This window comes from Pagrus major, chromosome 22 (genome assembly GCF_040436345.1).
Source record: "Pagrus major chromosome 22, Pma_NU_1.0".
In the NCBI taxonomy this organism is placed as follows: Eukaryota; Metazoa; Chordata; class Actinopteri; order Spariformes; family Sparidae; genus Pagrus; species Pagrus major.
The window spans coordinates 11,870,037-11,894,664 of record NC_133236.1 but is presented as its reverse complement, the minus strand read 5'-3'; the positions used below and the strand labels follow the sequence as shown (position 1 = coordinate 11,894,664).

The 24,628-nt window shown below is 37.9% G+C and overlaps 1 protein-coding gene across 1 annotated transcript in view; it reads left to right on the top strand.

Annotated features, from left to right (window-relative positions):
* tbc1d32 (TBC1 domain family, member 32) overlaps nt 1-24,628 on the top strand; it is an 88,818-nt gene that overhangs the window by 9,648 nt on the left and 54,542 nt on the right. Inside the window, exons 14-23 of the mRNA XM_073492988.1 lie at nt 2,364-2,453; nt 3,604-3,746; nt 4,499-4,626; nt 5,898-6,099; nt 7,640-7,719; nt 7,848-7,986; nt 10,317-10,404; nt 12,255-12,373; nt 14,438-14,557; nt 14,810-14,898. Of these exons, the coding sequence (XP_073349089.1) occupies nt 2,364-2,453; nt 3,604-3,746; nt 4,499-4,626; nt 5,898-6,099; nt 7,640-7,719; nt 7,848-7,986; nt 10,317-10,404; nt 12,255-12,373; nt 14,438-14,557; nt 14,810-14,898 (1,198 nt within the window). The remainder of the gene's footprint in view (nt 1-2,363; nt 2,454-3,603; nt 3,747-4,498; nt 4,627-5,897; nt 6,100-7,639; nt 7,720-7,847; nt 7,987-10,316; nt 10,405-12,254; nt 12,374-14,437; nt 14,558-14,809; nt 14,899-24,628) is intronic.

Sequence of the window (24,628 nt, the reverse complement as noted above, 5' to 3'; positions counted from 1 at the left end):
GCCAGGCTAGCTATATCCCCCTGTTTTCAGTGTTTGTGCTAAGCTTAGCAAACCCGCTGCTGGCTTTGCATGTATTCATTTATTTATTTTCTGTAGAGACATGAGAGTGGTAACGATCTCCTCATCTCTACGCCAGGAAGCAATTTGAAATAATTCATGAAAAGTTAAACTCTTCCTTTGTTGTGTAAACGCTGTAAAGAATATTTGATTATCCATTGCTGGCAGCTGCAAAGGAGTTAAAGGGAAAAATGCATCGTTTGTTGGTTATAGTTTATTGCCATCATATCTCCCGTAGTGATTATACAACAAAATATCACTCCAATCTTTATAGCAGATGTAGGAATGTGTCTGGTCAGCGTTGGCACCACTCCCTCCAGTCATCCTGTGCACTGATTTTGGTCCCTCCACTCATCTTAATCACTGATAAAGTTATGTAACAGTTATGTAACAGAGTGAATGACAACACAGTTTTATTAACCATTAACCATTGATCACTCTTCTTCCAAGTAAGTCTGGAGGCAATCAAATCAATGACGTTAGAGCAGTTTAGATTGATCATAGCACCCACTCTTTAGGGTGAAGCCTGTTGATGAGTCTCTCCACACCTCGACGTGGGCACAAAATCTGTAACTCACTCATGTGTCATCATATGTGTCAATTACTAAACAAGTGTTTTTTGTAGTTTCTATTGTCCTGATTTTGCCACAGTGACAACTGATAATGTTTTATCATTTTTCTGTCAATGGAAGAGGTGTTCTCTCATAGACGGAGATAGAGCCAGCTGAAAGGAGTTGAAATGTGATTTATTGTTATATATACTTAAAAAGTTCATCTCAGACTGATGGTGATTAGTGGACAGTAGTTTTCCTTGCATTTCTTCTTTACAATATGAGAAATGTTTCCACCAGAGGAATACACAGATAGTGACAATTAATTATACAGTTAGTATTTAGTACGGCGGCATCTAGTAATTATGTTTATTATTAATATGCTGATTATTTTCATGATTAATTGATTAACCGCTAGTGGATAACATTTTTAAAACAATTTAAAAAAAATGCTCATCAAAATTCTTCTGAACCCAAAGTGACGTCTACAAATTGCTTCTTTTGTTAAACCAACAGTCTAAAACCCAAAGACTCTTCTTTTCACTTTCATAATTGACAAAGAAAAGCAGCATACATTCAACATTTTTGCTTGATAAATGACTGAAATGATTAATCTATTATTAAAATATTTGGCAATCAATTGTCTATCAATCAACTAACTGATTAATTGTTTGATCATTGCAGCTCTATTCCTTAGCAACATGTATTGCATTATGTGCCTGTTATATTAACATCGTAATATGTATATGGGCTTATCACTTAGGCCTGCAACTAACAATTATTTTCATAATAATTTATTTTTCAGACTCATCGTTGAATCATTTAGGGAATAAAATAGTGACAAATGCTCATCACAATTTCCTAGAACCTAAAAAAATTACTTTGATTGGTTATTTTGTCCAGCCAACAGTCCAAAACCCAAAAATATATGATGTAAAACTTAGAGCAAATCTTCACATTTGAGAACCTGCAACTAGCAAATGTTAGATACAGCTGGGGCGGCTGTAGCTCAGGAGGTAGAGCGGGTCGTCTAGTTATCGGAAGGTCACTGGTTCAAATCCCGGCTCCCCTCAGCTACATGTCGAAGTGTCCTTGAGCAAGATACTGAACCCCAAATTGCTCCTGATGAGCAGTTGGCGCCTTGCATGGCAGCCTCCGCCATCAGTGTACGAATGTGTGTGTGAATGGGTGAATGTGGCAAGTATTGTAAAGCGCTTTGAGGTGTCAGTAGACTGGAAAAGCGCTATAGAAATGCAAGACCATTTACCATACTTTTGCAATAAAATTTTTGTCAATTATGAGAATGGATGGTGCAAGGTCATTTTGACCAATTGGTAATTGTATAATTAGTTTCAGTTGTAATATGAATAAGAAGTCAGTCTTATGAAGTATGATATGTTATATAAAGCCCCTTTAGACATGCGTATTTTATGTATGACAGTTTTTCATGTGTATTTTGTGTACGTATACATGGATGTTACTGGTTATAAGCACTTTTTTGCTGTTTACTCTTTGAGTCTTTATATAAAGCACTTTGAACAAGCAGCTGGTAATTTTGAAATATAACGGATAATAAAACACATTCCCGTTCATAAAATTTGGTTCAAACTGTGAGCCAAGATGATCCTTATCTTCAAGGTTACCAAAATTTCAGACCTGGACTCATTCCATCTCTTTCTCAGCAGTACTCACTTTTTATACTGTCTCTGTCTAGACACTGACTGATTATTTAATTATTTTGTGTGTGTGTTTCAGATCCAGTCAGCGTGACAGACCTGGTTGTCATCCTGATCAACATCATGTACCAACACCCTGAACCTCTGCACAGTGACACCTCACACACAGGTGAGGCCGCACACACTCACACACGGATTTATACTACGTCAACGAGTTTCGGCTTCCTTCCTGGTTTCTGTCCAGATTGTGAGTCTGGACTCAGGGACCGAAGGAACATAGTGACCCTCCCTATGAGGCATAACAGCGTTGCTCAGACCATATCTTTTATCTCTTAACCTTGTACTGAGTCATGCAGTCCTATGGTTGTCTCCTGGAAGACCTTGCTTTATTGCACCATCCATTCTCATGAATTACACTGCAGCGGCTTCCCTGCCAGTGATCAATAGTGTCCCCTACCATGACTTTGTCAGAGGAGAAGCTTGTTCGGCTGCTGCAGGAAGTCATGTCGAGCAAGTCATAGATTTATATTAATATTTTACCTGCAGTCTGATGAGGATCACATGCACCACTTGTGAGAGTATATTCTGAGCAGTGTGATGATGCTGCAGAATGCAGTGTCCGAGGTAGATGCAGAGTTAATGTTTGTGTGTGTGAGGGAGTTTGTCTTGGCTGGAGGATATTTTGATTTAAAGCTCCGTAAAGCAATATTTAAGTATAAATTCAATAGTATTATGTACTGAAGTAAAGGTAGAGATATTACAGTGTAGAATATCCTTCAAATCAGTCCTGCATTAAAATTATAGTCAAGTAGAAATGGAGAGGTATTACCAGCATAATGTCCTTCAAGCATCAAAGGTTAAAGAGCTCATTATGCTTAATGACCTCTTTCATACTGTTGATTGTTATGTATACTCTGACATTGTTGTATTTGTTACTGTTGCTTAACATGTAAGCAGCATTGTAATGATAGGTTTAAACACACCTATGATGATAATGTATAAATCATAATAAATAAAAAAAGAAATGGATGTTGCCTCTTGGTTTGAAAAGTGAAGCCAATGCAGAAGTGGTCCACAAACCAGTGGGTGACGTCACTGTGGCTTCTATAATACAGTCTATGATTTAAATGCATCCAATCTGCAAAACAAGCATCCAGCTGGTTTGGTAGGAGCATCTAGGCAAAATTTGGTTCTCAGGTTATCAACAAATGTTTTGACTTGCATGTACTTTATTTGAATAATATATCGACACAGTCCAAACACAAAGCACGGGTTATTTCAGCTGGAAAAAAGTTATAATTTACTGTTTATGCTTTCAGACTCCCTGTCTCCCAGCGGTCTGGCCATGGAGGTGCTGTGGAAGCTGTGTGAGAGGACAGAGTGTGCTGCTGAGTGTCTCTACCAGACCCCCATAATAGAGACACTGCTGGCTCCGGTTATAGCTCTGCTCACTGAACAGCAGGTCACACACACACACACACACACACACACACACACACACACACACACACACACACACACACACACACACACACACCAGTGTCGAAGTTTTCAAGTGATCTTCCTTCCTTCCTTTTTAGTGACTTTCGCCACCAAGATTAAAATTATGAGCAAGACTCTGAATACTGTTTTATATCTTCTGATGGCAAATGGTCAGACGTAGTGATATCTGACTGTGACACAAACTAGTCAAATATGGCAACTTTAGTCATAATAAATGCTTCAGCCTTTAGTCCTCACCCTACTGTCCACTGACTTGATTTAGTTCCTAACCAGTAGCTCCAATTTTAACACCCAGCATTAAATGAATAACATTTCCTTTTACCATATTTCTCTGATTATACATCCAGTCCTAATCTTGGCTACTAACGCAAGGTGTATAACCACAAACTTATCCTAACATCAACTATTACCCCAAACCAAACCTTTATCCTTGATTCCAGCAACATATCTGAATCCGTAAGTGTTTGTTAGAATCATGTTATAAGGACAAAAAAAAGTATTTGTTTATTTGTCACAGCAGGAAGGGTATTTTGAAAAACTGTTTGTGGAGGCATCGCTTTTGAAAATATAATAGCTTTTTCTCAGTTCCATTGTTTTGTCACAGTTAATGATGTTATTTCAGTATTCAACATCTGTCCATCCCTCCTGGGATTCTACCTGCTTCTGAATCAGCTGGGTAATCTTTGTTTGTGTATTCTCTACGGTTTGCAGGCTAAATTAAAATCTCCCGCAGCAACACTGACTCTCATAGCTGACGTCTTGGCTCGCATCGCAAACACCGACAGAGGATTATCTCTCTTCTTGTACGAGAAGAATCTAGTAGTAGCCCACAGTGAGAGGTGAGACGCTGTGATCGAATTATGATTAAATAGACAATTTCATTTTGTATCTTTCATGGTAATGAATAAATTACATTTTTCTGACGGAGCAAGAAGACTTTAATATAAAGTTAAGTTTGCATAACAAATCCCCCTGATTCTGCACAGAGACCAGATTAGACCCGAGGATGTTGCTGGTTTGTCAGTCACTGCGATTATATCTTTGATCTACTCAGACTCCAACAGTATGTTTTATTAAAGGCACTCAGGGTCACTCAGAGTGTTCAGTATTAATGTATGCTATTTTAATTGGCTGACCCTGACCTGTCTGTAACCTGGGTCAGTCTGTCCAACCTTAAACTACAGCCTGTTGTTGTGAATAAGCAATAATACGTTCACTAAGGTGGATACGGCTGTTGCGTACAAATTGTTGTTTTGGTAAATGTGATAAAATAGTCTGCCATTAATCCTTGCATATATCTCCTCTGAGAAATATGCTGTATTAATGAGCATATTAAAGTGCACTGGGAACTTAAACCCATGTTTCTTGTTACTCTAGAAATTTAGACAAATAGTGCAGACAAAACCTGTGAATTAGATGAATTGTAAATCAGGGAGCAATACAAATAGATCAATTAGAGTAATAAAGAAATGTAATAGAATTTATTTGATATATAGCAAAATATCATTAAAACAATGGATGGAAAAGGACTCAAAGGAGACCTATTATGCTTTTTTGTTTTTTCCCTTCCCTTCAGTGTTTTAAAGAGGCTCTTGTGCATGTAAAAGATTTTGAAAAATAATAAGGTCAAAGTCCGCACCAGTCACAGATTGAAATCATGGCTTTGATGCACTGTGTTCTTTGCACACTGTGTGCATTTACCTCCAGTGTCCTGGATATGATCCAGTTTTTTGAAGTGTCTGCCGCACATATCAACATCATATCCTGGTTTCAGAAACCTGGATACATACACATTATCCCAGTTTTGAGAAACAGTTTTGAGATTTGCTATCTGGAGTACTCGGATTGAAACAAGGCAACTTTAGCATGTAAATACAATACCCTTTTTTCTGAGTATTCTGTGTTGGCACAGATTATAGTGACTGAGATAACTGAGAAATCAAGACACGACTGCAGGCAGACATAGTCATCATAGTCATAAACCTGGATAATCAGGATACTCATGTAGACACAGTCAACATACATTTTCACTGGATCTCATATTAAACATTTTGTGTGTTTGTGTGTTTTGTATCTCTTGTCAGCATATTTCTCTTTGTCTCCTCTGCAGAACCTTTGCTGCTCATGTCATCGTACAGTTCACTCTCAGGCTGCTGGACAAAGAGCTGTCATCACTAAGTGAATCCGATGTGTCTGATACGTTATGTGGAGCCTTCATCTTTGTCTGTAGGCAGATATACAACACCTGTGAGGGTTTACAGGTGCTCCGACCCTACGGCCTGCACAAGGCTGTAGCTGCTGCCTGGAAAAAGGTATCTGCACTTAATTTCTTCATATAACATGGATCAAAGTTTGTTTTTGTGTCAGATATTCACATACTATATGGCTTAGGTTTCAACTCAGATTTTGAGTGGTTATTGAATAGATTCCGTGTTTTTTAAGGGGAAGGTTTCATATAAAAAAATGACAAAAATTCTGGTTAATATTTGGTAATGCTGTATGGAATTGGTTCTTTTTTACAGGCAGATTCTGTAAAAGCAAGTATGAGAGCCTTTCTTGCAGAATAATAACTAATGTGCCCATAAAAACATTGTGAAAATGGTGAATAAAATTTGTCTCTGAATTTTTTTCCCCCTAGAATATCTAATGGAGGGGTATCCATGTCTAATATTCAGTGTCTCTGGCTAGAATACTCCTGTCATGTTTCATTTGCTTGATGAATGCTGTGCTCTCTCTTTATTCCTCCACTGCTGCAGGAACCTACTGCTTGCAAATGGAGGGAATTAACTAGCCATTCTAATCTGCTTCATTTAATTTTTAGAATACTTTTCTTGTCATAACAAAGCATCAGAATCAGAGTACCTTTATTAATATAATCTGAACTGAAAACAAGTCAGCTACGATACAGATAAAAACATAGAAAAGGCAAGTAGTGAAACTGCCTTTACAAGTCTTTATCTAAAACATCCATGTCAAAAATTAACTTCTACGAGACATCTCGCCATCAGCCAATCAACATTTCCCCGATCACTTCCTCCTGACTTTACCCAATGTTTGTTAAATATTAATAATTATTCTGCACGTACTCCACTGTGATACACTGGACAGCACGTAGTGTATGATGATACGATCTATTTTCAGAGTCATGATGCAAGTTGACATCAGTCCACCTACTGTAAATACACACCAACATCTTAAGGAGAAATTTGATGTTATTTAGTTCACAAGCGTACAACAAACAGTTACCAGTTAAAGGTTCCATATTGTACAAAGTGAAATGTACATGATATGTAAATACTGTGAAATTATCAAAACAATCTATGAAGAAATACACACAGCCTTTATTCAGAAACTGCATTTAAACGAGCAATCAGGACTTCTGTATCGTTGTTATGACACAACTACGCAGTAATCAACCTCAGCCACTCCCCTAGCACATCATTTAGTTTGTTAAAGATGCACAAGCGCTAACATACAGTATAAATGTCTGACACAAACAGTGGATTCTTTAGGACTGAAAAATTTCTATTTATTCAATTTTTTAAATTGATCTTTATTCCATTAAGATTGTTTCTAGGTGAAATTAGCAAGAGTGATTAATTCTATATGATTAAATGATCAATTATATATGTAAAGAATTACAATATCAAGACTAAAGATAAAAGGCTCGTTGTAGACAAACATCAGGATCAGGGTTAATTGAATCTTGAATATAGAAAACATAGGGAGCTGCTTTTAAGTCTCCCACACAGGAGCATGATGTGAATCATTTTGTCAAAATCTTCACATGCGTCCAAACACTCATACATTGAGTAGCAATAATGATAAAACGTATTCCTTCTTTATTTCTAGACCAGTTCTTTGTCAGAAAGAGTTCCGACCCCGGTTCCTGGAGCCGCTGCTGGAAAATCCACCCAGGAGATGCAGAACATGTGAGGCTACACGCACACACATACAAACACTGATGTTGTGTATGTTTAAATCTCATGATGTTAAATACATTGTGTGTGAATACATAGTGCTGCAGCTGCCTCTGATTCTACCTTTGACTTTGGAACAGGCTGATCTGGGAAGAGACATTGTTGGATAGCCTGCTGAACTTTGCTGCAACTCCTAAAGGCCTGCTGCTGCTCCAGCAGACAGGAGCCATCAACGAGTGTGTCTCCTACATGTTCTCTCGCTTTACTAAAAAACTACAGGTAACAACAAACACAGCACTTTATAATCCAACACAAGTGTAACTGTGGATGTTTTCAATTTGGTCCTTTTCCATCATAAAAAATAATAGTGTTCAAAATGTTGTCTTATACTTCACAAGTTCTATATATTCACACCCAGTTTTCCAGGTGTGCTGACATTTAGATGTTTTTTTCCCCAACGTTCATGTGTAGTCCTTTCTTTTACAGCAACACCCTGCTCCACACATACACACATACACACAGTCAAACCTGGAAACTGCCTGATTCAACTGCACTTAGGCACTGCAAGGCCCTAGTGAGCAGTTTGGGGATCAAATGACTTGCTCAAGGGCACCTCAACTGTCTCAGTGAGGAAACAGCACCACTCATCCCATTCACCTACCGTACAACAATTGCTATCTTTGTTTAAGCTGATGTAAACGCCTACTACTAAGGAACTCCAGACATTGCCAGAGTCATTTAGTTGTAAAAGCTCTGGTAGCAGATTTCAAGTTAAAATGTAAGCTGATCAGATGAGTCAATCTTCATAGGAATCAATTGTACAAAGCACTGGACTTTAGTGCAGACATGCTGAAAAGAGCTGATGTCGATTTACATGGAACTGTTTCATCACCTTTATGGAAGCCCTGGGAGCATTAACTTTGGCTCGATTTTTAATCCCTCTCGATGGCATTGATGCTGAAATAATGGCTTATATTACAGTCAGCCAACACTGAAGCAATATAAGGAAAAAATGTCATTACACAGACTGTTGCATCAAGTACATTAAATTATATTGAATTAAATCATGAAGTTTTCATCTTTGAAAGTAGTATTTATTTTTTAATTTTATTATTATTATTATTATTATTATTGTTATTATTATTTTTATCTCTACAAAGGAGGTTGTGTTTTCACCCATCTCTGTTAGTTGGTTTGTTTTTTCAGCAGGATTTCACAAAAACTACTGAACGGATTGATGAACACAAAACTTGGATGGAGGATGGGTCTCAGCCCAGAATAGACCCTGTTAACTTTTAGTGCAGATCCGGATAAAGGGACGGATCCAGGATTTTTTTCATTCATCAAGTATTTTGAGTATTTTTCAACATTTTCCTCATATTTGTTAAGGAATAATGCATAGATCTTGATGAAAAAAAAATCAGGATACTGGATTAGGCTTGACTGAATGAAAAGGGAATGTTGGGCCTTGGTAGAGGTACAGTATGCGCTCTAGTGAGTACCATTCTAGTTATTAATCTGATTACAGGAAAACATGCAACAACTATTTACGTGAATACATGTTGCAAATTAATTATAAGGTTTTCTTGGATGCGCAGCACAAACTTGAACCAAGTCAAGTAAAAATAAGCAACTGACGAGGCTTAGAAAACACATACAAAGTATTGCAAAAGGTACATTTGAGAAAATCCAAATCCAAGTTAAATCAATGATGGTGAGACAAACAAGAAAAAGATGATCATTAGACCCTCAAAAATCATTTACATTTGAGATGTGGAATCGGTGTTAATCCTGCACAAACTGAATGTTTGCTGTGTACAATAAAAAAAAAAGCACGCATGCATGCAGTATTTCTAGGCTTTTGTATTCTATAACGTCCGATCCTGCAGAACATGATTTATCTTAAAGACCTTTATTCATTGTGTTGGCCTGTGTCATCCGTATCCCTAATTCATTCTGGACTCTGTGGTAATTTGTTGCCCCTGCTCCACCTCAAGGCCACAGTCATATTTCCTGAAGACTGTTCAGTATTCACCAGTAGCCTAGAGCCTGTTACACGCTGCTACTCCCACACTGGGTTTAATTTATTAATCCCTGGACACTGCATATGCCTTATATACATAGCATTGTCCATGATTCTTATTGTAGACACACTCGGTCATACTGCAAACCTTAGCTAATCCCCGTGGGCTTAATTTACTCCCATTGTTTACACACTCATGTAATTGCTTCACTCGTTTGGCATTTCACTTAATTATGGAATGTAATTATATTTAGTCTATTTTTAGTTGTGACATTGCGTTGTAATTAATGAAGGGCCTGCACACTCAAAAATCAATTTGCAATTTGATTTCTCCTCAGTGTGCTAAACTACATTATTATGTAGTGCCTTTTCAGGATTCTGGCAGTGTCATAGCAGGAATGCATACTGAATCCTAAATGCTCAATTTACAATTCTCCTTTTCTTTCGAAATAAAGCTCAGTTTGCTTTGATTTAAGTCCTTCTTTTTCTATTTTAATCCTTTATATATTAACACTGTTCTGACCTTGCATTCGTTTAGCAAAAAGATAGAGTACTAAAATACTTTTGTGTTTTCTGTGTTCTGCAGGTGAGCCGCTGTGAGAAGTTTGGATACGGGGTGATGGTGACGCAGGTGGCAGCGACTGCTCCAGGGGTGGTGGCTTTGCACAGTTCAGGTACTAAAGCACCTTCTTGCACAAACAAACACTTACCAGCTGTGATGCTCAAGGCTTGTATTCCAAGTTGGTGTTGCGAAAAAAACATAAAGCAGGTGACATGCAGCCCAGAAGCAACACATTTGTCACATTGTTTGTGACTGGATAAGTGGAGGAAGAAAGAGCAAGATGAGGTGTCAAGTTTTTGTAAGGATTAGGAGAGTATGAGATATGAGCGCCTGTGTGACAAGAATTGAAAATCAGGTTTAAATGTCTGTTTCAGAAACACATCTTTTATTAGCTTCATAGTATAACACTGATTCTAAAAGAGTTGGGATTCTGTGTAAAATGTAGATAAAAACAGAATGCAATCATTTCCAAACAAACTGTTTACCTTCAATGCTTTAATGAAGTGTTCCCGATGTAGTAATATCCTTTATACAGTCATGTGTTTCACAAAGTGGTGAACCTCGCCCCATACCTGCTTGTTAGCAACTGAGCCTTTCAAGGATGCTCCTTTCATACCCAATCATGATACTGTCACCTGTAACCAATGAACCTGTTTACCTGTGGAATGTTCCAAATAGGTGTTTTTGGAGCCTTTCACAACTTTCACAGTCTTTTGTTGCCCCTGTCCCAACTTGTTTGAAATATGATGCTGGTATAAGAAGTATATATTTACAAAAATCAATGACGGTGATGAGATAAAACCTTAAATATATTGTCTTTGTAGTGTTTTCAATTGAGTATATGTCAAAAAAAAAAATTTTAATCGGGGCTTGTACATCATTTCTGAATGCATGCTACGTATCTGGTACACATTAATGCTAGGTAGAGAGGAGGCATAGACGTGGATAGTGGCATACAACCAATATGATCTGTAAATGTGTAAGTATAAAATTTATTTGTATATTCAGAACTGTCATATTCTAAAAATTGTGCATCTGAGTGGCTGAATAGTTAAGAGGTATACAATATAATCTTTTTGTTCATGGTTTGAATCTGGCTGGGGACCTCTGTTCTATGTTATTCACCTTTTTCTCCCTTCATATTTCATAACTCTGTCTGTACCGCTTCCTCTCAACAAAGACTAAAATGTCAAGGAACCTCCAGTAATAAGTGAATTCATTTTTGACATGTTATAATATTTAAACATCTAAAAAAATAGAAAGCAGATAAGTTCTGCATGAAGAGATCTTTCATGCTTCCATTGCAGTCCTGCCAGATAGAGTCTTATGATTTCAAACTCACTAATCAAAGTTTCTGTGTCAATTCAGAATTTCATAAAAGCAGAATAGGGGTTTCTGGCCCAACTGTAAGTACTTCCAAGGTGCATGGAGAAGGGGAAAACTCTAAAGAGGTCAAAACTACAGCAACAATTATATTATAGAACAACTTTAGTGTTAGACTAACGCATTTTGGCTTGTTGCCTTCGTCAGGGTCATCATTAACACATTAAAGACATTTAAATAGAGTTTGTCAGGCATAAAAACATCAGAAAGGAAAAAAAATATATAAAAGACAACTAATAATATACATCAACGATGGATTCATATGGGTGCGTTTAAATGTCGTTATTAAAGTGTTTCATGATGACACTGATGGAGGCCAAAAAACTGAAACATGTTGGCACATAAAGTTGACACGAGTTTTTCACAGGGTCCCCCATCTGATAAGACTTTTGCTTTTAGATGTTTTATTAAAGAAAGAAATAAGTACATTTAAAAAGTTAACCCATGACAAAAATAGTCATATATTATGTCATTGTGTTACGTATATATGGAATTATAGTCAAAATGAATGTAGTTTTGATCATAAGTCAGAATTTCTCCAAACTGAAACCACTGGCTTGATGTTGTGTTGCGTTGCAGGTTTCGTCCGGGCCCTGGTGGTAGAGCTGTGGTCTGTTCTCGAGTGTGGCGGTGAAGATGTCAGGGTGGTTCGGCCCAAGCCAACACCAATGGACCCCATCGACAGAAGCTGCCTCAAGGTACTGTGTGTGACGTGGCTGTGACATGTAAGGTCATATTTCTAGTCTTTTCTGTAGACTCTCACTGTTTAAAACCTTGAGACGGATTCCTCTTTGCATGATGCTTCATTTTTAGAATTTCTTATGGACAGGATTTGCAGGTCTAGTCCAGGACAGGCCCAGACTTTGAAGCTCTAGTGTGTTTCTTTATGTGTGTGTCTGATGCTGGCCTCTGACAGCAGCCAAGCCATCTCTCTCAGTGAAACTAGCCAAGTGAAGACAGACAGCCACTGAAGTGTGAACTGTGCCCTGCCACTGGTGACTTTAAAGCCTGCCTTATCAGTGGGTCAGCTGCCAGGTTACGAACATACAGGCAGACCTTCAAGTCCATCCCCGCCAGCACAGAGGCAACACTCCCAGAACTGAGTTTGTAGTGGAAACCGATAAAATGTGCGATTTAAAGAATGTGTGATGTTTTGTGCCTCGACCTGTGTGGCACAGAACAAAGTAAAGTATTTAGCACGCATTTATTACACATGCATTTTTGGCAAATTAGCTGAGTTGTAAGGTGGGGGGAATCTGTTCTGTTTTCACCTTATGAGTTCAGTTCAGATTCGTTCAAACGCAAGTAGACAGACAACAACACGTGTCACAGTTTGTAATGCACCTTTGAAAGATCACACAGGCAAGAGCAGATAAAAGAATGGAGATTTTAACCTGACAAAAAACCCCCACAGATGTTTATATCCTTTTTTACAACCATTGCAATTGTTAAAGGCTTTGTTGATCCTTTCATGTATGTTTCATTGTGCTTACATTGTTTTTCTTCTAATTTATGTATTTCCATTTTCTTCTTGATGAGAGCAGAAAGACTTTATCCTTCAGGCTGCTGTTGTGTTCACATGTTCAGATGTAATTTCATGGTGTTCACACAGTGCTAACATGCAGTCAGCAGCTTTCTATTTCTGTAACATCCTTTTTTTTCAGGTTTGCTTTGTTTTGACATGTTTGACATTTTTGCTGGAAAAATTACTAAAACAACAAATCGATTTTTTAAAATAGTTTGCAAAATTTGTTCTTTCAATTGACTAATACATTGTTTTCATCGTTGTAGCTTGATATCGGTATCAACTGACTAATGAGCCATCACATTTTTTCTTTTATCAACCTATCTGATGCCTGAATGTTAAAGAAAAGTGAGAAAAAATTCCTTGATCCGTCCCTTTATTCAGATGGGACGGGGCCCATCTTCCATCCAAGTTTTGTGGAAATCCATTCAGTAGTTTTTGTGTAATCCTGCTGACGAATCAACCAACCAACAAACGCACACACACAAACATAACCTCCTATGTGGAGGTACTAAATAGATGGCACAAATTATGATTAAAGTACCTTTAAATTAGATAAAATTAAATCTTGATGACAATCACCTGAATCATCATCAGTGACTCCACACTAGATCACTTTTCACAAATAGTTCACACTTTAAAGGTTACATACATTTCAGACAATCACTGCCACTAAATATCGTACCAGGGCACCAGCATGTGTCATCCAGTCAAAAAAGTTGGGAAAAAAAGGCATCTGAACACACTGCTCTTGAAACTCGGATCAAACTGTCAAATTAGGTAGTGGTGATCAAATATGGATCAAGATTCTATTACTGCATAGCCTTTTTCTTGCTTAGAATTTTTAGATCCAGCTATATATTTACATACAAACAGTTGTTGCTGCTATATTCATGTTCAAAAAAGGATCAGTTGTGAGTTTGGAGTGTAGATTATTTATCACTCTTTACCTGTTTTTTTTCTCACCTCTGCTAAGAAAGTTATGTTTTCACCTGTGTCCGTTTGTTTGTTTGTTGGTTGGTTGGTTGGTTGGTTGGTTTGTGATTACACAGAAACTACTGAATGGATTTCCACAAATCATGGATCTTGATGAAAATTGTATCTATGAGTGAGTACAAAAGGGGACTGTCGGGTCTTGGCAGAGGTATGCGCTCTACTGATTGCCATTCTAGTTCTTGCTTGTTTTTACTACTTTCTCTATCCCTCTGATTATCAGTCTCACTTTCTGTCTCACCAGTCCTTTCTGTCCTTGGTCAACCTGCTCTCCTCTTCCCAATCGGTGTGGGAGCTCCTGGGCCGGCAGCCTTTAGCCAACAAGAGTGAATACACCTTGAGAGAGATGCCAACCTCCATCCCTGTGAGTGTTTTTCACAGTGTCGTCCTGACTTCATGCAATGCCTCTTTCATCCATTTGAGGGCATGTTTGCTCTTTTTATTTAGCCTTTAACCACCACCCACACATTTGTTTTACCTCGCAAAGTCCTCCTCTTTAACACCCAATACACTGAGGCTGATGTGCATTTCTCACCATACATATAAATACCCATGCTTTTTTAATTTTTGCTTCACTGCTGCATTCGTTGTCACAGCCTCTCATTTTACTCCTCAGGATTTGATTGACAGGCTGATTGCTGTGAATTCAGACGCGAAGATTAATTCCCTGTTCTACTACGAGCAGTCTCACACATTCGGCCTGAGGTGAGATTGATATTTTTTCCATACTACTTAACATTGGCGGGGACACACACGTTATCGTGTTAGCACCTGGTGACTGCACACGCATATTCATACACACGCACACTCACACTCACACGTCAGCCTCTGGCAATAGCAGACTGACATGGCGCTTTATACTTTGATTACCCAGCACTGAAAAGCTGATGAAAGGATTTCTCTGGATAAGAGAGAAATAAGCTGGGCTGTGTGTGTGTGTGTGTGTGTGTGTGTGTCTGTGTGTGTGTCTGTGTCTGTCTGTGTCTGTCTGTCTGTGTATTTCTATATTTATGAAAAACAGACATCATAAGTGTGAAGGGGGTGAAGAAATTCCTCTAAAATGGAAAACTATCTTCAGTTTTGAGTTAAGGTTCAATTTCAGGAGTAGGGTTGCAGTACAAGTTAATACTGCAATAATGTCCTGTCAAAATGACTATAATTAAAAAAGAAAAAACTATCTGAAGAAAGTTGCATTTTGTAGCTTAGGTTAGTTTGATTGTTCGAGATCACGCTACGTGTGTATTAAGGTATACATAAAGTTTCTCTAATGACATGTCTGACATGTTTTTTGCAGTATAATTACCACATTAAAATCCTTAAAATAGCACCTACTCCTTCTCCCTCATTAAAAATTCCAGAATCTATGAATATGCAAAGTTTTACACAAGATGTCTCCTAATTAGTTGTAATTTCTATGAAACAGGGCTGAAGGTTGAAAGGGCGTCTAATGGTGTCTAATCGTCAAGCAGATAAGGTCTTACTTATCTAAAGCATCAGCAATAAACAGTTAAGTGTCAATTACAAAACAAAAGACAAAAGAAAAAGCCTCAGTATGCCAAAGTTAAATTCAGCTAGAGGACATTTTTTTCAGAGAATTAAAGACATCCATCACACATGTATTAAGACATACATAAAAATTCTCCAATGTTGGTTTGGCTTGGTTTTAAAAAAAAGAAGAAAATCCTTAAAATAGCACCTACTTCTTCTCCCTCGTTAAAAATTCCCAAAAAATGCAAATAATGAATCTTGGACCAGGATTTGCTTCCGAAAGGTTTGTGATGTCACAAATCATGCTCGTATGCCTGCCTCATATTCATGCCATCATATTTTCAATGAGCGCAGAGGAAATTTGCACTTTGAGTGGGGCTGTGCAAGCTGGTAAAAAAAGAGATCATAATGCGATTATTTTGACAGATATTACGATATTCATGATTAGTGGGAATGATCATATAAGCATCACAATTTTAATTTCATATAAAATTTGTTTGGGGCTGTACCAAAAAAACATGTTTTCTTACATCTGGAGAAAAAGATTTGTAGGCCAGGATATATCTCATGCCATGATCATCTGATCATTTGGGGTGACGATTAGCAAGAGAAGCATTTAAAAACAACCATGGTGGCCCCTCAAGAAGTTAGCTTAGCTGCTGCTATAGCATCAGTTATATCAGAACTGGAGAGTATATTATTAAAAGAAGAGCAAAGAATAACTCTAACCTTCTCGATGAAAAGATGTTTTCGCTCTTCTCTCGATGGATTTGGTTAGAGTTTGATTTACCAACAGGCTCCACTGGTGGTAGCACTCTGCTGCTGTTGATTTGATTGGTTAAAGTTAGCTCCTTGATCGACTGTGATAGACAGATGGTTCGTCTAATCACCTACCGAACAGTTTTTGAAAGCGCCTGCTTTCTTGCAGGTCCTTTCCAGATGGGTCTGTATAACAAACTACCTGGCGCACTGCAGCAATACAGCACTTATTTATAATTCTGTTTTATCACACATTTAACCTTCATGAAAAAATCTATGATTTTGATAATATTTCAATTAATTGTGCGGCTATAACATCCTTCTCACATACATCATTCTACACAGTAAAGCTCAAACATTTAACTATAGGAGCAAGAAGAAAAACACTTTTTTGAAAGGAGGGGGACTTGATGTAAAGCACTCTGTGTAAGAAAAGGTCTTTACATACACAGGTACATATGTGTCTTGGTTTGGTGTGCAATGCTCCAGTGGCTGCTGTGCATTCCTTTGCCTCTTTAAACGCTTTCTGAATCACAATAGCTTTGACTTGTTTGGAGCCCAGCTGACTCACTCACTCTGTCTGTGCCTGTCAGTCAGCCCACTCCTATTAACATCCAGAAGCCAAGTGAAAGGAACAAGATGCTCTGTTCTTTTACCACCCAGACTGATGGATTTAACCGGCAAACTCGCCCTCGCAAAATGTGCTAAATGTAGCATTTTACTATCAGTTAATCGAGTCATACCATGTTAATTTTGAAATGTTAGAGGTTTTTGATTAAGTTGGGTAAATTTGCTGTTACAATTTGATGTTTGAAGGCTCCACACAGCTGGATTTCAGTTCAGTTACATCATTTATTGGAAATAGCAAAACATCTCAAATACGGTGAAAGGGGGTGAATGACATTTCCAGTCTTCCAGGTTTTTGCCACGTCGATCCAGTTCAAATTCTATGACCATTGAGCTTTGGATATTATTATATTTCTACAGTATTATACACTGTTCAGTAAACCAATGTGAACTCTAAACATTGACCCCAAAAAAGGCTTAAACCTTGTCCTTTTTAATGCAGCATCACCCACAATACAACAGTACCTATTTTCATTTGATTTCCTGATTATCCACAGCCTGAAGGGTTATGGTACCATTGTACAGGGATAGTGCTCTATTGATCCCAGAGGGGGAAATTGCATCAGTATTGCGGCAAGGACATTGAAGTGATTAATAAACAATGTGTCCAAAGAAATAAAGAATTAAAAAGCACACACAGAGAGAACAGAGGAGAGCACAGATGGGCCAAGATAGAAATGGCACTGAAGGTTGTATTATACTGTCAGTGAAAGCTGTATACTGTATGTTTAATAAGTATAAAGTGCAGTATGCACACTATTAAGGTATATAATTATACAAAATATATATCACTACCAGCAGATATTAAAAACACATTTACAGTGGGTAATTTATATCTTCAATAAGCAAAATATTAACAAAACCTCCTTGCATGGTAGCTGTTTGTAAGTGTGTGTGTGTGTGTGTCTGTCTGTCTGTCTGTCTGTGAATGAAAGGCTAATTGTAAAGAGCACTGACATATCATCAACTTTTAGGTTGATATGGTGAACTTGTCAGCAAACAGTTGCTTATTCACACATCCAGCCCTTATGGAGCAACTCCAACTTTCATTCAGAGTCATGATTCTTGTCACCTGACTAATGCTAGTCCAATAGAGAGCGGCAGGGATGACCTATTTTTGTAGGCTAACCCAGAAGTTAGTATTGCTCTGGTCCCCTTGTCAAAAAGCCTGTGGGATTTTTGTTTTAAAAAGAAGCTCTGTGGTGAACACAACTTCATGATTCTCAGCGAGATAATATTCACAAATTTACACCAATTTATTTATTTTTAAAGCTCAACACTTTTTAATTCAAATGTGAGGTATTTACTAATGTAGAGAAAAACATGGAAATCTCTTAGGCGTGTTTACCACACACCTTATTTCAGACATCTAAATTAAAACTCCACTTGCAAAAACTCAATAACTTCCTAACTTATTTCATGGCTTAAGGACTTGTTTCTGCAGCACTCTATATTCACTCTATCTCTCTCAAGCTCTGTTGTCCTGACAGAGATATCTGGCTCTTTAGCTGCTAAATACACCACTATGTTCATCATCAACTCCTGCTGTCTGCTGATGGTGGTCCAAAAACTACATTATGAGAGCAGTGAGAGAGAACCAAAACATTACATTTACAGACTGGATGACTAAACAATGAGCTGAAATTCACTATAAAGTGCAGATTGCGGTGAAAGTCCTCTGTAGATTCATCACTATGAGCGATCTTTTTCACAATGTCATTTCATACATCATATAACCACTCGGGAACTGATGGCAGCTGGCAGGAGAGACCTCCTGTTGCAGTGGTTGTCACAGCACTGAAAAAAGCAATCTTCCTCTGTTGCTGCTTCAGGATGCTGTGGGGAGGAGGTCTAGAGGACGCTTCACCACAGACCAGTAAAACATGCAGCACACACTTCAGAAGCTAAACCATCACAGCAGGTAGAGCCAACTTTAGTGATTCATGCATTGGAACTCGCCCTGACACATGCATCTATTGGATTATGAATTAGCCCCTTAGGATTTTAACATACCAGCAGTGTGATTTCCTGTGATGTAAAGCTGTATTTAATTGTTTTATGGGTTAACTGTTGTAGTATGGGTTGGTCCCAATTTGCATTTAGTGGAGAACAGCGCCCCCAGCTTAAAGGTCTGCAAACGTCTGCAGTAAAGTCAGGTAGTTTAATGGTAAAAACTAACCTCACAAAACTGCCGAACCACAAGGGTATCAGATTTTTACATTAACACAAAACAGTTTTCATCAATATACTAAACTTGTTTTATATTTTTCACCCAGCTGAACACAATCCCCCCTTTTTCCCTCAGTGCCCAGTTAAGCTACAGACATTTCATCACAGTGTTTAATTATAAAGTGCCAACTTGATTTATTTTTCTTCGACTGTCTACAAAGAAGGGAATAGATTCCCTCTTGAAATTCAAGGCAAACTGTTTTGTTAGTACGAAAAGTAAGAAAGGCTTTCTTCTCAAGTTTGAAAACAAAACCATTGACCCGACACTGATCTACCTCAGGGTCAAACAATCGCACATGCTAGGCCTTGGTCTTGTTTTTTAATAATGTAACCGCAAAAATAAAGGACTTTTCCAACTAAAAAAGGCCTTAATATCATGGCTACATGATAGGAAAAGATCATTGAACCCACACTGGTCTACCTCTGGGTCAAATAATCACACATGATATGCATTGGTTTTGTTTTTAACAATGTAGCTGCGCTGCTAATGGATATATTAAACCTAAAGAAGCCTTAATGTCATGACTATTCGATTGAAAACAAGGCCATTGTCCCCACAACTTTCTACCTTTGGGTCAAACAATCACACGTGATATGCATTGGTCTTGGTTTTAATAACCTGGCTGAGATGATAAAGGACACTTTCAGCTTTTTGTTCCCCTCCTTGTGGATAGTATTAACCTACCAATGCATAAGGAGCACCTGCTTGTGTTTCATCACTGTCCAGATCCAAGTAGCTCTTCCTTCCTCCAGTGTGTCATTATTTTTCTGTTTGTTTATTTGATTCTGCATCATTTGAATTAAACAGAATCACAAATAGCATTAAAAAGTTATTAGGTTTGACTCTGAAACCTGCAGATACTCTTAGATGCTTGGTACAACAGATTAAGCATTTTCCACTGAGACATATAGTTGGTTTAAAAAAGGAACTCTAATTAGGCTGACAACCTGGCAACCAAACGCCTGTCTGATTAGGAGACTCTTTGTTCATTTATGTATTTATCACTAATAAATAGGAGGACACAAAAATCGCCAGAAGGGACAAAGACAAGATTTAATGATTTTGCTCTGAGCTCAGTATTAATACCAAAAAATGCTATTATTCTTGACTGATGCATGTATTCGTAAGGGTTTAAGACTTGTGTTTGATTATGAATCTCATTGTGGACAAATCCTTCACTTTAGTTGCTGTAAATCTTGTAATCCTTGAGAGACAGAAACTTGACTTCATCTAAGGTCAAACACACAATCACAAAGGCTGCTAGCTTGTGTGATTACAGGACCACAGTAGACAGGGGGAGTGAGGGGACTCGGCCTCAATAATGTGCACAGGTGTCGATCTATCACGTTCACCACATAATGAATAAGAGATGACAGCAGCAGGTTGTTTTTCTATCTGATGTGGTTTGTCCTAAATTCCTCAAACTAAACAAACAAAAAGTTAACGTATTGTTTGCATGTGTACAGTAGTCTGATTTGATACAAAGTGCAGAAACTGCCACTCAGTTTTGCACTTCATGTGCTTTTATTCTGTGAGGCGTCCTGCGTGTTGAAACATTTCATAAATATAAGGCAGCAAATGCTCAATAATTTCCCAAAACAGCTGGGCAATGTGGTTTTTTGCAGTAAATAGTGCATTTTTGTGTTTTTCAGCTGAAGATTAAAACACATTTAATGCACAGTGAGCATTTATGCCAACATGACAGAGTATCTGGAATTTACTCAAAATAAACTACACTGCCCATGTTCACTGTAAATAATGAATATGTCACCAAGTGTTAACAGTGTAGCCAGAGTAAGAATCAAACAATGAAAATCGGGGGGGTTGGGGGTCAAAGGAAACCCAATACAATGCATGGTCTTGCAATCCTTATAGTATCATGCTTATTCAACATACTATCTGAGTCTGTAGAGGATGATAAATCAAGTCCATTCCACCAGCTTATGGGGTAGTAAGTAAGGTAGTATACAACATTTTATATGGCTAATGAAATGCCAAGCCCCAAGCACAGCTAGCTAGCTATTTAACCAACATTGGAAAAAGGAAGGCTGTGCTATATTTTACATAACTTTAGTTGTAACTTAGGGCAAAAGTTAGATACTAATGTCCATTTGTAGAAACTTTGAAGTTAAGAAAGTAAAGTGTATTGAACTAGCTAGATAGCAAGCTAGTTATATCAACCTACCCCTTTTATGTGTATTTTTTGGACAACTATTAGTTCATTGTGTTTTGTTTTTTGACAAAAAATATTTAAAAAAAGTAACTCAGCCACCAGATAAATCTAAGCTACTTCACTCCAGCAGAATGTCTTAGCTTTTGATTCTTCATAGATAAACTTTTTTAGTGCAGGTTTAATCACTGCACCACTGTCAAGCAAACATGCGCTAAGCTTTCCTGAAGTGCAGCCCTCTTGAAAAAAGAAGCCGCAATTTCCACTCCTCTTGATCTTCACAGGCTAATGAGAGCTAAAATCCCTCTGTCCTTTTCCTTCATACTTGAAGCCTCTTTGTTGTGATGGCAACCAGCTCTCTTTCCCCGTGTTTTTCCCCTGTCTGAATTGTTTAGATGCCTTTATTCTCCTGTCTTTGCTATTGATGACTCTGAACACGTCAAGTGTGTGTGCTGGGGCAGAACTTCACAAATTATTTGATTAGATCATTTTTTTTATGTCCGCAGCAAAATCTCCACTAAGCACTAGACATATTATTATAAAAATGGACATTCTAATTTAAAAATATAGCGATGAGATGAGGAAGGACACACATAACAAATCTTGGCCACTGGCCACCTTTGCAATAACGTGGAGCAAATGGCTGTCACAGTCTTAACTGTAGCTGGAGATGTAGAGAAGATAAAGATGTTTTTGTCCTTGTTTTAATTCAGTTGTCTCATCGCCATAGACAAAGTTAACTAGATTAAAATAGATAAGGAATGAATACGAGAAAATAAATATAGTAAGAGTATTATTCTTTAGCATCAAACAAGTCGGATGTGAAATCACCTTGAGATTTACAACAAAGAAGATATAACTTTGTTCTGTTCCAGGCTCAGTAATGAAACAAAAGTGAGATTCCTCGTAGTATAGTAACGTTTCATGGGGCCATTGGGAGTTGTATGCAGTGTTAAGGCCCAAATGAGGCTTTTAATTGATCTTTATGAATGCACAGCCAGAAGTGTGCTACCCAGATTATTTATCTGCACACATCGAGGTAGCAAACTCTTTATAAAAGATTATCTTAAGAGTGGTGTGGTCACACATTTAGTCTGTTTTTGTTGTTAGAGGCAGAACTTGTAAACTGTTTTGGGGGATGCACTTATATTTCCACAAACCTGTGGGAAACGATTCCTTGCTCCGGCAGCATTTCTTTGCTTTGCTGCACCTTTTAATGATTTTATGATTGATTTAAGCGGGCCCTCCTGACTGTCAATGATAGAAGCCTCCCAAATGGTAAAGCTAACCATTTGCATCTCTCGTCAGGCATGACTAATCAACCTGTAGCATGATCATCAGTCAGACTGGCAAGCAGATTACTGTAGGTGATTGGTTTATACATAAGTCCTCTGGTGCATGTGCGCACATCATCAAGAGAGTAATCATCTGTCATAAATGGGTGTTTCAGTGAAAGTCTTCCAACCTAAGATAAAGTGAGTTGTAGTCGCTGTCAGCTTGAATGACAACAACTTCAACTCTCAGGTGAGATGGATTGTAGTGTCTCAACAATCTTCCAGCCTCTTTCTTGTCCTACAAGAGATTACAGTTCTTATTTCCAAAAAGGACAAGTATGAAACAACATGGAGAAATCAAATTAAACCTACATGGCCATTTAGTTACTTTCCTGATCTTTCTTTTTTCTTACACATTATTTACACATTACCCACATCAAGGTGTTTGGCATACTATAGAGCTACAGTGCATTGCATGTGCCAAGCCATTCAGTTTGGCATTACAATAATTTCTTGCTCACCACGTACTATGGCTAGCTAGTTAGTTGCAAACCCCAAAAATGACCAAATATGCCAGCTGATTAATAGTCATAAGTCATTTTCTAAGCGAAAATGCAAAGATGGTTCCAGTGTCTGCTCTGACTTTACTAGTGAAACAGGCCTGTAACGCCCGCCAATGTAATAATGTCCACAAACGTAATAAACCACAAACGTAATAAAAATCTGCAGCATTTAATGTAATAAACCCACAAATGTAATACATTTTCCACAAACGTAATAGCCGCTGCCTACTACAAACGTAACATGTGATAGTGGAGCGAAGAGTCAGCAGCTGGATTTTGCACCCACGGTCAGTAGTATTAGTAGGTGTATAGGCAAACAAACAAACAACAACCACAACGACCATTATTCATTGTATTATTACAATTGTGGGAAGTTATTACAATAAAGACTTTCACTTCCCCACAAACGTAATAAATCCCTGCAAACTTAATAGTTATTACATTTGTGGGAAATTGCGTGTTACGTGTGTAGTTTGTGTAAATTCATTACACAAACTACACACAATACGTTTGTGGACATTATTACACTGGTGGGCGTTACAAGGCCTTTAATCAGCGTTTCCATTTCCACGTCCTGGAAGATTTTAAGATCCTGGACAAATGGGGGAAAAACCAGTCAAAAATTATCTGTGTTTATTGAACTTAAAATAATTCACGGAGGCCACTGCTGACATGCATCACCAACCCAAAGCATCGGTATTTGACCACCTGGAATGAGACACATCAATCAACTATCTTGTTTATGCTCATCCAGCTATAATACAATTCAAATTTTGCTTAGAGGGAAATATTTCACCTGTCATTATGACTGGAGGGATTTAAATATGAGAGATTTCCCTGGTAAAAAACTAAAACAAAACCATTATTCGTGCATGATGGAGATTCCTTAATTGCCAACAACAAGACGCAGTCTTGACCTGAAACTGAAATCTGTGAGCTTGTTGCACCACTTGTTGTCTGCAGCATTGCTCACTTGACTGTGTGGTTGGGGCCAGCCAAAAGTAATGCATTACAAATTACTTGTTACTTTTAAAAAAGACTAATACATTTCTTTACTTCTTTATTCCCTGTAGAAAGTAATTTGTCACACTACTCATGATGATACTTTTGCATTACATCCTATGAGATGCATAGTCACATAATTGCCAGTTAACAATATAACGTTTAAACCTTACATATGCCCATATATCAGCACAAATCCCTCTCCTAAAAGCACACACACAAGATCTTTTCATTTTTGTACTTTTTAATACCACAAAGCCGACAGCAAAGTTGGCTAAAAAAACAGCCCGAAAAGCACTTCACAGAAAAACGTGATGAGAAC